This window comes from Nelusetta ayraudi, unplaced genomic scaffold (assembly GCF_046127955.1).
Source record: "Nelusetta ayraudi isolate G7.1 ecotype Tasmania unplaced genomic scaffold, CSIRO-AGI_Nayr_v1 ptg000230l, whole genome shotgun sequence".
Taxonomy (NCBI): Eukaryota; Metazoa; Chordata; class Actinopteri; order Tetraodontiformes; family Monacanthidae; genus Nelusetta; species Nelusetta ayraudi.
In genome coordinates, this window is record NW_027466279.1 from 17424 (window position 1) to 33770 (window position 16347).

General features: G+C 55.3%; 3 protein-coding genes across 8 annotated transcripts; 2 read left to right on the forward strand and 1 right to left on the reverse strand.

Annotated features, from left to right (window-relative positions):
* The first annotated feature begins 461 nt into the window (after window positions 1–461).
* On the forward strand, window positions 462–5009 carry LOC142882069 (uncharacterized). Of its 4 annotated transcripts, XM_076016549.1 has the most exons (17): window positions 462–710; window positions 973–1313; window positions 1428–1489; window positions 1566–1721; window positions 1848–1863; window positions 1940–2062; window positions 2132–2257; window positions 2332–2439; window positions 2536–2660; window positions 2739–2918; window positions 2989–3097; window positions 3184–3244; window positions 3325–3350; window positions 3441–3511; window positions 3589–4001; window positions 4287–4408; window positions 4496–5009. In XM_076016549.1, exons 2-17 carry the CDS (start codon window positions 975–977, stop codon window positions 4523–4525), a joined length of 2067 nt encoding a protein of 688 aa, XP_075872664.1. In that variant the 5' UTR covers window positions 462–710; window positions 973–974; the 3' UTR covers window positions 4526–5009. The 4 variants fall into 4 exon arrangements, with proteins under 4 accessions (XP_075872664.1, XP_075872663.1, XP_075872665.1 ...); XM_076016548.1 differs by lacking the exon at window positions 1848–1863 and having other exon boundaries at window positions 463–710; window positions 1566–1737; XM_076016550.1 differs by lacking the exon at window positions 1848–1863 and having other exon boundaries at window positions 463–710; window positions 1566–1737; window positions 3187–3244.
* Window positions 4623–12432, reverse strand: matr3l1.2 (matrin 3-like 1.2). Its single transcript, XM_076016539.1, has 21 exons — window positions 11521–12432; window positions 10292–10353; window positions 10138–10170; window positions 9930–10036; window positions 9782–9834; window positions 9533–9649; window positions 9316–9441; window positions 8572–8844; window positions 8354–8478; window positions 7970–8258; window positions 7736–7897; window positions 7531–7630; window positions 7372–7388; window positions 7104–7226; window positions 6898–7026; window positions 6675–6803; window positions 6122–6252; window positions 5590–6010; window positions 5414–5507; window positions 5213–5328; window positions 4623–5126 (listed from the first exon to the last, which is right to left on the reverse strand). The coding sequence occupies exons 1-21, from the start codon at window positions 12274–12276 to the stop codon at window positions 5058–5060; spliced, it is 3432 nt and encodes a 1143-aa protein (XP_075872654.1). The 5' UTR covers window positions 12277–12432; the 3' UTR covers window positions 4623–5057.
* A 109-nt stretch (window positions 12433–12541) lies between these two features.
* Window positions 12542–16334, forward strand: LOC142882083 (polyadenylate-binding protein-interacting protein 2-like). 3 transcript variants are annotated; one of them, XM_076016620.1, is made up of 4 exons: window positions 12542–12638; window positions 14437–14653; window positions 15351–15533; window positions 15644–16334. In XM_076016620.1, exons 2-4 carry the CDS (start codon window positions 14510–14512, stop codon window positions 15707–15709), a joined length of 393 nt encoding a protein of 130 aa, XP_075872735.1. In that variant the 5' UTR covers window positions 12542–12638; window positions 14437–14509; the 3' UTR covers window positions 15710–16334. The 3 variants fall into 3 exon arrangements, with proteins under 3 accessions (XP_075872735.1, XP_075872734.1, XP_075872733.1); XM_076016619.1 differs by lacking the exon at window positions 12542–12638 and adding an exon at window positions 13590–13789; XM_076016618.1 differs by lacking the exon at window positions 12542–12638 and adding an exon at window positions 13590–13785 and having other exon boundaries at window positions 14434–14653.
* Window positions 16335–16347: the final 13 nt, after the last annotated feature.

Below are 16347 nucleotides of genomic sequence, written 5' to 3' on the forward strand. Positions count from 1 at the left end.
TCATCTCGTGTAAAAGAGAGAGAGAGAGAGAGAGAGAGAGTAAAGTGGTCCAACAGCGCAGCCTGGTGGACAGAGAGAAAACATGGGCAATAGCCACTGTTGACCATCAGTTAATAGTTATATATATATATGATAAGTCATTATATATATATATTTGTTTGTACACACAACACACACACACACACACACACATACATATATATATATATATATATATATATATATATATATATATATATATATATATATATATATATACACATACTTATACATATACATATGTACATATGTACACATAATATTACATCATACACTTTTCTATTGTATGTTTTTCTTGCAATTTTACTAAACAACATTTAAATGAATATAAAGCCGTCCTCTGTTTTCTCCGCACCAGCAGAGGGCGGCCACGTGTCACCGTCCCGAGTCAACAACAGGAAGCAGGAACCGGAAGCGGGTAGCCGCGCTCAGCTTCCTCCGGTGGGAAGCGCTCGTTTTTCAAAGACTTTGAAATCCGGAGTTGTGACTCGGAGGTTCCGGAGGTTCTGGTTTTCCAGCGGCCCCTCCGAGCGGAGCGCAGCGGCACCGGTGCCCCCCCCCCCCCCGCGGGGAGCCGGACAGGGAAGGAGCCGCTGGCTCCGTCAGCTAATGTCAGCTAATGTTTTTAGCATCCTGAGCTAACGAGAGTGCCGACCATCGAACCGAGCGAGGTAAGAACCGCTTTGAACCGGGTTTCTGGTCGCTGATCCGGTTCAGTCGCACAGGTTTATGGTACCGTGTTGTTGATACGAGGTATCGAGTTTGTTAGGTACAATTGCCAACAGACCTGAGGTGTGTGTGTGTGTGTGTGTGTGTGTGTGTCAGTCATCCATCAGTCAAACCTGCAGCCTCGTGTGTCCTGGGATCAGCTGTCACTTCCTGTCTTCTCTCCGTGTGTGTGTGTGTGTGTGTGTGTGTGTGTGTGTGTGTCAGTCATGTGGGGCAGATCCCCGCGGTATGACAGCGACTTCCGGGCCGGGAAGCCAGGCTCCTCTCAACGCCACGCCTGGCCCCGCCCCTCAGACGGGGAGGTGGGGGAGCCGCGCCGTGGCTCCGTCCCAAACGGGGGGAGTCAGGTGGCGTGGGGGCGGGGCCCGACCAATCACGAAGAAGGCAGGAGGAGGTCACCTGACCGCAGGCCGGCCCCGCCCCTCTGCCCGCCAGGCTCCGCCCCCACGCCCTCCAGGAAGGAGGCGCTGGACTTCCACGGCAAGGCCCCGCCTCTTTACCCTCATTGGTGCAGCCTGTGTGACGTCACTGTTATGTCAGAAAAGGTGAGTCACAGGGGGCAGGGTGTGTGTGTGTGTGTGTGTGTGTGTGTGTGTGTGTGTGTGTGTGTGCGCGCGCGTGCGCATTCTTACCTGATGTGTGTGTGTGTGTGTGTGCAGGTGTGGCTCCAGCACATCAATGGGACTCCTCATGCAGACGGACAGCTCCAGTTGCTGCAGAGGTGATGCCACGCCCCCTCTGGCCACGCCCCCTCTGGCCATGCCCACCCTTTGACCTTCTGCTCTGTTGCCGGGCAGGTTTCCTCACTGGGACTGTCGCCTGGAGCCCGACAGCGGGGCGGCGCCGCTGGGAAGTGGAAGTGGCCCCGCCCCCGCACGCAAGGCTGATAGCCAATCAGAGCGCAGGAGGGAGGAGGGAGCACCTGAGCAGCCTCCAGAGACCACCAATCAGAGCTCCAGTCAGTGTTGTGTGTGTGTGTGTGTGTGTGTGTGTGTGTGTGTGTGTGTGTGTGTGTGTGTGTGTGTGTGTGTGTGTGTTTCTCCCTGATGTGTGTGTTCTCTGTTTACAGCACTGCCAACCAAGACCAAGAAGAAGGTACTGGAGTGTGTGTGCGTGTGTGTTAATATATATGTGTGTGTGCTAATATGTGTGTGTGTGTGTGTGTGTGCAGGCAGTGAGCAGGAGCAGTGTGGTGTGTGTGAAGTTCCCTCCTCAGGCCGTGGACGAGGTCTTCCTGAGGAGGCTGGCAGAACGCTTTGGACCTGTGGTCCAGGTCCTGATGTTCCCCTCCCTGGTGAGTCTGCATCTCCTGGAAGTGTTTCTCCTGGAGGCCACCAGGCTGAAGGTCTGCCACCCCCTGCAGGCTTTCATGGAGCTGGGTTCGGCCCAGCAGGCCCAGGACCTGGTCCGGTTCCACCAGGAGGAACCTCCCACCGTCCAGGGCCAGCAGATGGAGTTCAGGGTGTCCCACACCTTCAGCTTCCCTCAGGTAGGAGCGGCGCCCCCCACCGGTCTCCTGAGGGCCTGGGGTGGGTGGACTGAGTTCCTCCGATGTCTCTTCAGAGCTCCAGGGTGGTGAGCTTCTCCCCAGCCCCACCAGCAGGGGGCAAGCTGATGGCCCTGGTCAGAGGATTCGGTTCTCCGCTCTACATGCTGGTCCTGCCTTCCGCCGTGAGTCCAGGGACTGCAGGAGAACCTTCATCTTCTCCTTCTTCATCCTCCTTCTTCATCATCCTCTTCGTCCTCCTGCTCCTCCTCCTCCTCCAGGTGTTGGTGGAGATGGAGGAGGCTACAGACGCCCAGAAGCTGCTGGACCACTTCTCCTCCGACAGCCTGAAGATCGACGGAGAGGCTGTCACCGTGACCTTCTCCAGGGAGTTCAGGAGCCTCACGTGAGTGAGTCCAGGGCAACAGCCAATCACATCCATCCATCGCGATGACATCATCACCGCCTCCTCCTCTGACTGCAGGAGGGTCACCGGCGCCCTCAAGTGCCAAGAAGGAGGAGGAGGAGGAGGTTCCTCCAGCAGAGAGCAGGGGAGCAGCAACAGAACCTGGTCCAGGTCCTCAACAGGATCAGGGTCTCCAGGGTCTCAGGTGGCTCCTGCAGCACCTCCTGCTGGAGAAGCTGAGCCTGAGAAGGACTCTGAGTGAGTAGCTGTGGTTGGCCAGTGGGGGGCGCCGTCCACCGGGGTCCTGATGGAGCTCGCTGTTCCCCAGGTCGTCTGCAGAGAGCGACATCGAGGGGATGGAGGTGATCGCAGCAAACCTGGAGGACGATGACCTGGAGAACCTGGAGGAGGAGGAGGAGCAGGAGGAGGTGCCCCAGGTCAGACCATCAGCAGGTGCACCAGGTGCTCAGGTGTCTGCATGGTGGAGGAGGAGCTGTTGTTTTGACTGGGTTCCTGTCTCCAGCAGGAGGTGGACTCCCCAGCAGACCTGAAGAACTACTGCACCACTCTGGACCAGCTGGAAGGTAGAACCTCGAGTTCTTCTGCCTGCTCTGAGCTCTGAACATCTCCCAGGCTGACATTGAGTCCCGTCTCTTCATTTCAGAGGACACTGCCACGGCGGAGCTCCACGTAAGATTGAACCTCTCAGCCCTGGGAGGCGGTGAAGCTGTGTGTCACCACCAGAGGTCAGAGGTCGTCTAACGGCACAGTCTGTTCCAGGAGGCCACGTCAGCATCGAGCCACCAGCCCTGCCTAGGCCGTGGAGCTGCAGCAGACACCTCCAGCAGCAGGTAGGTCCAAGCCAGGTCTCCTGGTGTCTCCTGTGGACCATCGACCCTGAGGCTCTCATCCTGATTGGTCCTCCAAGAGAGAAGAGGCCGCATGGACCAGAGGCGTCCAAGAGGAGCCTGGAGAAGGAGCAGCAGAGGAGAAGCTCTCCAAGGAGGAGGTGTGGATCTTCTGAGGAGAGTGCAGCACCAGAGGAGTCTGCTCCTCCTCCAGACTGGTCGCATGACTCCCCCTGGACGAGGAGCAGAGGGAGAGCAGCGGTGGAGGAGCAGGGAGCGGCTGGTCCAGAGGAGACACTGAGACGAAGAGCCAGCAGCCAAAACCACAAGGAACCTGAAGAGAAGAAGAGGAGGAGCAGCAGCACGGCTGAACAGGAGCTGAGCCACCAGCAGGGGGCGACATCCACTCCAGAGCTGCTGGAGGACTCACAGAGTCAGCAAGCTGAACCTGCAGGGGGCGCCACAGAGCATCAGAACCCTGCCCAACCTGTCGGTAGGTCCCTCACTTCTCCTTCGTCCTCTTTCTTCTTCTTCTTCTCGTGGTGGTGTCCACCAGCAGCAGCAACAGGAAGTCATGAGCGCGTCAGTTATTAGGGCAGCAGCCTGCACTTCCTGTTTCCTGAGAGAAACCTGGCCATCTCCACGTTTACAATCCAGCAGCTCCATCATGACTGCTGCACCTGAAGCTGCTGAGGTCAGCTGATCTGAAGACAGGAAGTGGCTGCTGCTCCACTGACTTCCAGTGACCTCCAGCCGCTGTCTCCTCCTCCTCCTACAGGCACAGAGTTTGTGCGGCCGGTGGTCGGCTACTTCTGCCACCTGTGTCAGGTAATCTTCGCCGACGAGGACGAGGCCAAAGGTCAACACTGCAGTAGCCCCGCCCACTACAGGAAGTACCAGGCGAGTGAACACATTGACACTTCCTGTCTTGACCACCAGGGAGCAGCCTCAGCAGCAGCAGGTCAGCTGACCTGTGTTGTCTTGCAGGAGAAGACGGGCCGAGACCCCTGGAGATGATGACATCATCACCGCCGCTCTCCTCCTCGTCTGATTGGTTGATTTCTCAACCAGGTTCTGCCCTCTGTTTACCTTCACGCTGGAAGCCAGGAAAGTAACTGTTCTGTAGAAACTTTATTGACAAGTAAAACATTTACACATCCAACAGACAAATGTGGCTCAGCCTGCTCACAGGTGCAGCTAACATGCTAGGCTAGGCTAATGGCCGTCGCGACACAACTGACTCGGGTTCAGAGATTGTAAAGAAAACTGAGACATATTCCGTGTTATTGTTTCAGGGATTGTTATACTGCGGTCTGAACTCACCTGGCTGCATGTTAGCATGCTAGCGGCTAACGTGTATGAACAGGCAGGACCCCTGCAAACTGCCAAGTCAATAAACACCAACAGAAAGAATTAACTCTTGTCTGCTGTGCTTTGAATCCAACTAAAACTAGTCACAATAATAAAAATCAAATAATAAAAATCAAATAATAAAAATCAAGTAATAAAAATCAAATAATAAAAATCAAAAAAAGGTTGGCGCCGCCCTTCAGGGCTTCTTGAGCGCTGCGCCTGCCGCCTTCTTCTCCGCTTTGCTCTGCTCCTTTTCCAGATGTTTCTGAAACAAAACCACAAGCAGGAAACATCAGGTGAGCAGCAGCGGGGGTGTGGCTGGGGCTCAGGCGAAGAGGGGTGGGGTCTCACCTGTAGCTTGTCGTAGTGCTGCCTGCTGCTGCAGTGGCTCCTCTTGGCCGTCTCCTCGTTGGAATAGAAGAGGAAGCAGAGGCGGCAGTAGTAGCCCATCTTGACGTGCTCCACACCTGCAGCCAGGGGGCGACACCAGCTCGTCAGCTGGTCTCCCAAATAGTTTGAACTGGTTTAAACTGGCCTGAACTGGTGACTCACCCACGGGGACGCTGGGGTCGTAGGGCGGCAACGACGGAGCAGCGCTTCTGGTCTGAGTGGGAGGAGCCTGCGACTCCGGAGCCTCCTTCAGCTCCTGCAGGAGGAGGAGAACATAAGGAAACTCTCAGGTTGTGCTGTGGACAGGAAGTGATGTCAGACAGGGGTAAAGAACTCACTTCCTGTTTCTCATTGGAACCTTCTGGGACGTCGTCCTTGACAGCAGCATCAGGAACCTGCACCTCCTTCTGCTCCTCCTTCTCCTCCTTGTCTGTCTGCACCTCCTGCTGCTCCTCTGCTCCTTGCAACTCCTCTGTCTGATCCTCCTTTTGCACCTCCTTTTGCTCCTCCTCCTGCACCTCCTCATCTGTCTGCTTCTCCTTCTGCTCCCCTGCTCGCTGCACCTCCTGCTCCGCCTTGTCAGTCTGCACCTCTTTCTGCTGCTCCTTATCTGTCTGCACCTCCTCTACCTTCACCTCCTTCTGCTTCTCCTGCTCTTGCTCCTCCTGCTCCTCCCCCCGGGACTTCTTGGCAGGAGGCTCAGCAGGTTTGGGGGAGGAGCTCCTGTTGTCCCTCCTGCCCACGGTGGGACATCGATGTCTGAGGGAGGGAGGACAGAGACAACTTTACAGGAGAGAAGGAGGAGAAGAAGAAGAAGAAAGTGGACCACGGGAAGAGGAGGAGGAGGGAGAAGGAGCAGGAGGAGCTGACCCGTGTTTGAGCTGCCGGTACTTCCTGCTGACGTAGATGGTGAGTCTCTTGCCGTTGTACTTGAGCGGCTCCTCCTTGCAGTGTTCGCCCATCTTCTCCGCATCCTCAGCACTATGCATCTCCACAAAGCACTGCACACAGCCAGGAGTGAGACAGTGAGAAAGTGAGAGGGAGGAAGGCAGTAAGACGGGGGTGAGATGGGGTGAGTCAGAGGGTGAGACATGTTAAGTCAGAGTGAGATGGGGTGAGGAGGGTACGATGGGTGAGACATGTTAAGACAGAGGTAGAGCCAGGGTGAAATGGAGTGAGGAGGAGGGTGAGATGGGGTGAGATGGGGTGAGGAGGAGGGTGAGACGGGGTAAGATGGGGTGAGTCAGAGGGTGAGACGGGGTAAGATGGGGTGAGACGGGGTAAGATGGGGTGAGACAGGGGTAAGATGGGGGAGACAGAGGGGGAGACATGTTAAGACAGAGGTAGAGTCATGGTGAGATGGGGTGAGGAGGAGGGTGCACTGGGTGAGACAGGGGTGAGACGGGGGAGTGTCCAGGCCCACCTCCCTCCGCAGCCTGTTGGTGAAGTACTTGTGGATGGGGCCGAAGGGCTCGGCCAGGCTCAGGATGTCCTGGTCTGAGAACTTACTGGTGGGGATCCCCCCGATGTAGACCACCTTACTGGAACCACCCTGGAGGACACACACACACACAGTCTGGTCACATGATGGTTTGGAGGGGGTGGGGGGCCCTCACCTGGATGGAGGTGGAGGAGGAGGGAGTCACCTGGATGGTGGGGTAGGTGGAGGAGTGGCTGATGCGGACGGGGCGGCCGCACACCGAGGCCGTGACGTTGCTGCTGTAGAAGTGAGCCATGGCGTGAGCTTCTTCTTCTGTCTGGAACTGCAGGTAGGCCTGGGGGGCAGGGGGGTAGGGAGTCAGACAACACCTGCGGGGGGGAGGGGAGGGGGGGGGCTCAGGGGGCACAGTACCTCTGCTCGCAGGTCCAGGACCAGGTGTTTGACCACCTTCCCAAAGGGCTTGGCCAATCCCAGCAGCTCGTTGAGGAAGTTGTAGCCTCGTCTGAAGCCCACGATGTTCACCACCCTCATGCCCTGCAGGGGGAGCCAGAGGAGGAGATCAGAGGAGGAGGAGCAGGAGGAGAAGATGAAAGTGGAGGAGGGGGGAGAAGGAGGAGGAGGAGAAGAAGAAGAAGAAGGTGGGCGGGGCCACACAAGGCTCTGCCTCCTGGACACTCACCCCCTTCCTGGTGGAGTCTGCAGAGAGAACACACACACACACACACACACACACACACACACACACACACACACACACACACACACACACGTGAGTCAGGTCCATCTGGACACACTGCTACTGTCTCTCAGTGTCCAGCAGTGTCTAGCAGTGTCCTACCCTCAGTCTGCTCTTCTGGCTCCTCCTCCTCCTCCGCCTGTTCCTCCTCCTCATCCTCATCCTCTGCCAGCTCGTCCAGGGTCACAAAGTCCTCCATGTTCTGCACCACACGCCACAACACTCATCAGGGCACTGATCACCATTGATCAGGGTATTGATCAGGGTATTGATCGGGGTATTGATTGCTGTATTGATGGAGACGCACCATGTCAGGTCCATCATCCTCTTCCTCCATCTCGTGGCTCTCCGCCCGCTCCAACTCTTCTTCTCCTCCTCTTTTCTCGGCTGCTTCGGCACCTCCGACTGGCTCCGCCTTAATCTGCCTGGCTCCGCCCTCCTCCCCGCCCACGGCAGCAGCAGCAGGAGACTGTGGACACAGAGAGAAGCAGGTGTGAAGGTGGCCACCACCTCCTGATGGATGTCCAGGAAGGTTCCTTACCTCCTCCTTCTCCTCTTCCTTAACTGCTGCTCCTGGGTCCTCCGACACTGAGCCTCCATCAGCTACCTCCTCCTCCTCGTCCTCGTCCTTGTCGTCCTCCTCTCCCTCTATCACTCCTGCCACCTCTTCGTCGTCGTCCTCCTCCTCCCTTCTCTTCCTCTCCTCCTCTTTGCTCCTGGAGCCTGACTGAGACTTGGAGACTCTGGGGGAGCTGGAGGAGGTCCGTGTTGAGGAGGAGGAGGTGGTGGTGGTGCCCCCCCTCTGGTTCCTGCCCACTCTTTTGGAGGTGCTGAAACAGACGGTGGAGGTTGGATCGTGGTAATTAATTCATTAGCTCACTCATTCACTCCTTCGTTCACTCCTTGGTGGAGGTGTGAGACTCACTCCAGCGTCTTGTACTTGGTGCAGATGTTGAGTCGGATTCGGCGCCCCCTGATGGTCAGTGGGTTCATGCTGTAGTACTTGACCAGCATCTCAGCGTCAGCCGGACAGCCCAGCTGGACGAAGGCCTGGAGGGAGCGAGGGAGGAAGGGAGGGAGGGACGACCTTCAGCCGTGACCTTCAGCCGTGACCTTTAGCAGCAGCCCGGTGGCTCCCCCTACCTGGTCGGTGAGGAACAGGTGCTTCTCCACGGTGCCGAAGCGACGGGCCACCGTCAGCAGCTCCTTCTTCTTCTCCTCCTCCCGTGGCAGGTTGGAGAAGAAGACCACCTGGCTGCGCTGCTGATCTTTGACCTCTCGGAAGGGCCGCTGCTCCATGGCTCTGTTGAGGGGGGGCCGCTCCATGACTCTGCTCTCCATGGCTCTGCTCTCCATGGCTCTGCTCTCCATGGCTCTGCTCTCCATGGCTCTGCTCTCCGTGGCACGCTTGTCCTTCTGCGTGGTCAGGGGTCAGAGGTCAGTGGCGTAGTCTACAGTCAACCCAAAAGTTGGTCGTGGAGATGTTTTGATTGCGTCGGGGCTGCGTGGGCAGTTCCCCTTTTTTTTAAGGGATTCTGAGACACACACACTTGATAGATACTCCATAAATATACTAGACAGATAGATAAATAGATAGATACTCGACAGACAGACAAATAGATACTAGACAGATAGATAGATAGATACTAGACAGATACTCGACAGACAGACAAATAGATACTAGACAGATAGATAGATAAATACTAGACAGATAGATACTAGATAGATATATACTAGACAGATATAAAAATACAAAATATAAAATGTTCAAAATAAAAAATACACCAAAATGATGTGTTTCTTGTTTTGTGTCACTGTGTTGCTGCTACACCTCTGGGTGAGAGTGAGTGTGGGTGCCAGAGGTCAGAGGTCGGGGGTGGCCCTCACCTCGATGACCAGCAGGGTCTCGGACAGGTAGAAGCTGACGGGCTTCCCGTACAGCGAGGCCGGGTTCTGCTTGTAGTAGTCCACCATGTCCAGGGCCTCCTCGTGGCTGCTCAGCTCCAAGAAGGCCTGCAGGGGGCAGCATTGGACAGCTGGTGGGGTGGGGTGAGGTGGGGGTGGGGGTGGGGGTGGTCCAGGACCAGGTGGAACCAGGACTCACCTTGTTCTTGAGGATCAGGTGCTCCTGGAGCGTTCCGAAGGGGTCGCAGAAAGCAAACAGGGTCTTCTTGCTGAGCGGCTTCCGCTCGTACTTGGCCACCACCACACGACCTCGCAGCTGGGGGTCAGAGGTCAGGGGTCAGGGGTCACAAACTCACACACCCCTCTATCCTCCTGTCATGTGACCTCGAGCAGCTGAGCAGAGCTCACGGTCAACACACACAGGTGAGTCTGTGTGTGTCACACTGACCTTATGCTGTCCCACCTGGTTGTTTCCAGACACTCGGCTGGCTCCGCCCCCTCCTTAAACACACACAGTTAATTGCAGGCATTAAAAGGGGGAATGTCGTTGTCGTCGTCGTAGCATCGTTAGCGTTAGCGGCGGCCCGCAGACTCACCCCAGCCCGACGCCGACATGCCCGTCCCTGATTGGATGGACGACATGGACAAGGGGGCGGGGCCCAGCAGCCCTGCAGACATGTTGGAGCTGTCCATGAGGCGCCCCCTGGTGGCACCAACACACAACACACACGTTAGGAGGCAAGAACCGCCACTGTTGGTGTGTGTGTGTGTGTGTGTGTGTGTGTGTGTGTGTGTGTGTCTCACCCAGACGACATGCCAGGGTCCCACTCTGGATACCTGAAAGACAGAAACCAGCTGAGACCTGCAGGTACACAACATCCCACCGTGTGTGTCTGTGTGTGTGTCTGTGTGCGTGCGTGCGTGCGTGCGTGTGTGTGTGTCTGTGTGCGTGACTCACATGTTGAGCAGCAGCCGTCGGTTCTCAGAATGTTTAAGTCCGTTAACATGTTGCTTCCACTCCTACATGTTAAACAGAGGCAGTGAAACATTGCTTCGCTGTGTGTGTGTGTGTGTGTGTGTGTGTGTGTGTGTGTGTGTGTGTGGCTGCAGTTCTCCAGGGTGAATCCGTGTGAAGACGCCTCCTGCTGGCCGGCTTTGTGTAAACGCCAAAACCAATCATTTTTGGAAACGTTGATGTCACAGCTCTAAACCAGTTAGTTACAATCAGAGACGACCGCTCACAGGGCAACAGACCTGCTAGTGCTGCTACTGACCAGCCTGCAGTCTCCCCATTAAACTTCCACTACAACAAACTACAAACTACAGTGAACAATGACGCACGGTGCTCGTGGATCCATCATGGGTTGTGTGCAAAGTGGAAATATACGCAACATAAGCGATTTGCAAACCTCCTGTTTTGCTTTTTATTCATTTTCTTTTGGGTGGGAGGGCTAGGATATGTTGTTAGCCAGCTGCTAATATGGTTAGCCAGCTATTAATGCCGTTGTTGAGCTGCTAATGTCGTTAGCCAGCTGCTAATGTTCTTAGTGAGATGCTAATATCGTGAGCCAGCTGCTAATGTTGTTAGCCAGCTGCTAATGTTGTTAGCCAGCTGCTAATGTTGTTGGCGAACTGCTAATGTTGTTGGTGAGCTGCTAATGTTGTTGGCCAGCTGCTAATGTTGTTAGCCAGCTGCTAATGTTGTTGGTGAACTGCTAATGTTGTTAGCCAGCTACTAATGTTGTTGGCGAGCTGCTAATGTTGCTAGCCGGCTGCTAATGTTGTTGGCAAGCTGCTAAAGTTGTTAGTGAGCTGCTAATATCGTTAGCCAGCTGCTGCTTCTTTAAACGGCGTGCTTCAGGGGTTCTTCCTCTTCTGCCTTTGGGTAGTAAAAAGGTACTACATCGTTTTCAGTCGTTTTCAGCGTTGCCGTGTAAACGCTATTTTTTTGAGAGCGTTTCCGAAAATAGATAGTTTCAAAAAATCTGTCTCTGTGTGAATGGGGCTTTAGTCCACTCTGTGTGTGCGTGTGTGTGTCCAGGCTGAAGGAACGTGTGGTCAGCTGATCTACAGACTTGGATGTGAACTTTGTTTCCTCCTCCCAGGGGAGGGGGGAGACAGCAGGAATTGAGACGAAAGGAAGTGAGACAACAGGAAGTGAGAGGACAACAGGAAGTCTCTACTCACCAGGACGGAGTGAACGTCAAAGTCACAAAGAGAGCACACGTGGGGGAACATGGCGGGCGTGACTCCCAAGAAGTCCTGCACCTTCCCGTTGGAGGGCGAACCCACTCGGTAGGAAGAGGAGGAGGAGGTGGAAGAGGAGGCGTGGGGGGGCGGGGCCAGGCCCAGGCCGCCGTAGGAGTCGTGGCGGGACACGTCGGAGGAGAACGCCCTCTCTCTGCCCCCCCCACCACCACCACCACCACCGTAGAATCCACGTAGTGGCGCCACCTCCTGGACGGAGGCGAAGCCAAAGTCTGAGGAAGAGGAGGAGCTGTGGAGGAGCCGCCCGGAACCCAGAGGCCCAGAAGAAGAAGAAGCTCCCATCCAGCTGTCCCCACTTCCTCCCCCAGCACCTCCTCCCCCTCCTCCTCCTCGGTGCTCCTCCTTGCGGCTCTTGAGCTGGTTGAGGATCCTGGGCAGCGTCTCCACGCTGATGTCCTCCTCAGGGATCTGGGCCAAAGCGTCCAGGTCCGAGGGCGACAGGCCCAGACTGGCAAACAGCTTCATGGTGCTGCCCAGGGGGTGCCCACCACTTCCACCTCCACCCCCGGCCACGCCCCCAACACCTGAAGACACGCCCCCAAAGGACCAGCCAGACGCCCGCTGCTGCTGCTGCTGCTGCTGCTCACCCAGGCTGAAGTTCAAGGTCTCGGCGGCGGCCAGCAGGCCGCGGCCCACCGCAAAGTGCTTCTGGTCCGACTGCGACTTCTGAGACATGGTGACGTCACAAAGGGGAGGTGGGTGGGTGGGGCTTCTAGGGGCCTCCAACACCAGAGTCAAGAGAAAATGAACAGAAGGACGCTAAAGAGCGAAGGGATGATCTCCTCTCCTCTGGGTCTGATTCAGCTGAAACACAGTGAGGCAGAGACACACTTCAAACCTCCAGATTGACTTTCTATGGGTGGAAGCAACAGCGCCACCGCATGGGGGCCCCCCAACATGAGCAGAAACAGCATCGGAGGATGATGGTGGTGGTGGAGGAGGCGGCGACAGAAGGAGAAACCGAGTGAGACCTCCTCACAAAGAGTCCAATTAGAAACAGCAGGAGGAGAGGAGGAGGAGGAGGAGCCCCGACCGGAGTAAGCTGAATGCGGGGGCGGGGGGGGGGGGCTGCGATGACGTCACACAACCTGAAGCGTGACGATGGTGGTCGTCGAAAGCGGCAGATTGAATGGAGCGCTGCCTTTAGCCAGCAGCTAGCTAGCTCGCTGGTGTTAGCCCCAGTGTATAAACACGACCAAGGCCAAAGGGAAGGGCGGGGGGTTACGGAGTGACAGATAGAAGAAGGAGGAATAGATGTGTGTTGGTGGAGACACTCGTTACACTGACTGACTGACTCACAGACAGACAGACAGGGTCAGCGCCACCGCTATGTTCCAAGCTAACATGCTCACCTCGGCTAATCTAAGGGCTCGAAACAAAAGCGGCTTCGTGTCACGTTCGAGACTATCGACCTGTTTGACTGGGTGACACTCGGACATGGTGTGAAGCTACGTGTTTGCTCTGAAAGGAGTGTGTTTATGAGTGCAAAACCCACGCTCAGTCTTACCTTTACTCCTCAGTACGAAGCGAAACTAGCTAGCTGTACACGCTAGCGCAGCGAAACTCCGCTGGCGCCGGTGAAATATCGCGAGAAACTCACCGTCACCGCCGGTGCTGCTTTCAGGTGCACCTCAGGAAACCCAGAGACTCCGCAAAAACAACAGCTGAACCACAAACAGTTGCGGTCTAAAATTTGATTGTGTGGAAAATACAACACGGTCTGTAAACCACCTGTTTCAACATTCCACTCTGGAACGCCAATGTATATAAATATACGTATATCTATGTCACGTGTCAAAGGACAGAAACACCGACTAAAGTCCTCCTTTGAAGTGGACCTATGACAGAAGAGTGACGTTTTAACGATGCTTCGGTCGGGCCGAGAATGAAAGGTCACGAGCCACAAACATAGAACACCTCCTGAACCTTCTCCTCCTCCTCCATTCTTCCCCTCCAGTCGTTCGCTTGCCGCGCAGTTTTATGCCGGAGCCGTGAAAGCAGCAGCGCCGAGAGCCGAGCCAATCAGGGCCGGAGCTCGTAGTGACGTCAGAGATGTAAACAGAGCCGAGCGCGGCGGCCATGACAGGAGTAGTTTGTCCTCGGAGCTGAAGGTTCATCCTGCGGAGCCGAACCGAACCGAACCGAACTGAGCCGAGCCCAGCGGTCCAGAAAGCTGCTTCCCTTTCAGGTAGCCGAGCCGGTTCGAACCGGCTGAGACCTGCCACTGGTCGAATGTTCTCGAAAAGACAGCTCAGGGTTGTGTTGGTGCTCAACTCGCAATTGGAGTCATTGTTGTTTGTTGTTGTTGTTGTTCTCCTCCTCCTCCTCCTCTTTCTACTCCTTCTCCTCGACCTCCACCACCTTCTCCCGGTCGGCGGTTCGACGCTTCGCCCCCCTCCCTCAACGATGATTGATCGTATCGTAATCGATGACGTCGACATCAACAATTCCTCCGTGTTATTGTAAATAGCTGAACGACCTGCAGTGAAGAAGAAGAAGAAGAAGAAGAAGAAGAAGAAGAAGAGGCGGGAAAACTGCGACCTCCAAATGTTTCTGAAGCTTTTCGATACAACGATGTTACAGAGAAATGTTAAACGTCAACGTATGTAGTCAAAGTGCAGCAGAGCAACAAAAGTGTGACGATTCAAAGTAGTTTGCTTGAACAAATGTCCGAAATTAGCGCAAAAAAAAAAAAGAAGAACATAGTCCCGATTAATCAAGAATAATAATAGCAATCGATAGTTTGGACTACGACAACATTGTTGGTTCTGGTCGGCTGCGTGTTTGTGGTGTTTGTCGTCATCATTCGCTGCTTCTTCCCGCCTTCCCTCACAGAGTGACGTCACATCCATCCATCCATCCATCCAGCCACTGGGGGCCTGGTGAGGGCAGAGTGAAAGGTGTCGCCATGAAGGACCCCAGGCTCAGCACCGCCCCCCCGCCCAGCTCCCCACCCAGCGGCCCTGAGCTCCACCTCCACGCGCTGAGCAGCCAGGACGAACCCTTCGCCGAGTACCTGTGGATGGAGCACGAGGAGGAGTTCAACCGCCAGGTGAGCAGGAGGAGGGTCTGCTGCTGCTCAAGGCCCCTCTGGTACATTTTCGAACCCACTGTGGTCCAACCAGTCAACAGTTGGACCACCTGGGCTGTGTCTCAATTCAGGCTCTGCATCCTTCCAAGGCTGCAATTTGAAAGGAAGTTGCGTCATAGCGCTGCGTGAAGGCTCCTCCCAATTCCCAATAGTCAGAAGGACGCTCCAAATGCACCCTACTGTTAGCCAAGGCTGCACCGCTACTATCCTTCACCTCCTTCTGTATCCCAGGATGCTTTGCGTGCTGCTGCAAAGCATCCTGGGATCCTGGGAAGTCAGCTGAAATTCGCGGCATCTACTGGCAAAGACACAACGTATAAATTTAAGCATTGAAATTTCACATCAAATATTCAGTTTTTAACGCAGGGTTTTTACTGATTTGAACATCCAACGCCATCGTTAGATGGCGAACCAATGGTTAGCTTGATGCTATGAAAACGTCACTTCCGGGGTCGGCCAGCAGGAGGGAACGGCGGTGAAGGTTGGACCGTCCCCTGTGGTTACCAGGGAGGCGGGGTTTGGGTCGGTCCTTCTGGGCTGGGTCCTTGGGAGGACGCTTTCTTCAGAAGGAGGACGCTTCCTTCCAAGGATGCAGAGCCTGGATTGAGACACATTCCTGACTGACGCCTGAGTCATTTCCTGTTTCCTCCTCTCCCAGGTGGAGGAGGAGCTGTGGGAGGAGGACTTCATCGAGCGCTGCGTGCAGGAGCTGCTGGAGGAGGAGGAGCAGTGGGAGTGGTTCATCCCCTCCAGGGACCTCCTCCCCCAGCGGCAGGAGCAGGTGGGCCTGCTGGTGCGCCACCAGGACATCCACCAGGACGCAGACTTTGACATTGTGGTGGTGAGTCCAACCTCCGTCCAATCAGAGGAGAGGAAGGTTCAACCTCAGGAGACGTTGCTCACTTCCTGTTGTCCCGACAGACTCACCAGTGTCTTCTTCTTCTCTCCCAGATCAACAGCAGGCTGAATCCGAATGCCAAGGAGTTCATCCCAGGCATCCAGCAACATACCATGTGACCCCTCCTTCCCCTCCCAAGCTCCACCCCCCCACCCCCACCCATTCTGCACTGTGACATCACTAAGGGAGATGTCTGCTGCCTGAGTGATGTGTTGCCAAAGTTCCTTCATGTCACTGTCTGTAGCCCCGCCCACCCAGTTTTAGCCCCGCCCACCTGGTTTCCTCTCTCTGCTTTGACGTCTGAACTTCCTGTTGCACTTTTACGAAACAAACCCAACTTCCTGCTGCTGCTCACACTCCAGTCGTCTGCTTCACAAGAGTGAAGAAGGTCAAAGGTCCCAGACCAGGAGGAGGAGACCCCCCCACCACAGTCTGTCAGGAGGCCACACCCCCCCCTCCCCCCCTGTTACATCACCATCCACAGTTGCGTGTTCATAGTTGCCTGTTGGCGCCCCCGGTGGCCGTCTGGTTGGTCGTGCGCTTGTTCCAGCTCCCAGAATCCTTTGCGTTCCTGCTGACACTCTGCTGCCTCTTTGAACTGAACTACTGTTGTTGTTCTTCGTTTTCTTAATGCACATAAATAACTGTAGAAAAAAAAATATATGAAAAAAGGTTTAAAAAAAATATCTATTTTTTTCTGAAAAACTATTTGAAAATAAAAAGTTTATGGAGGAAAAAAAAAAAGTCTGGAGTTTGT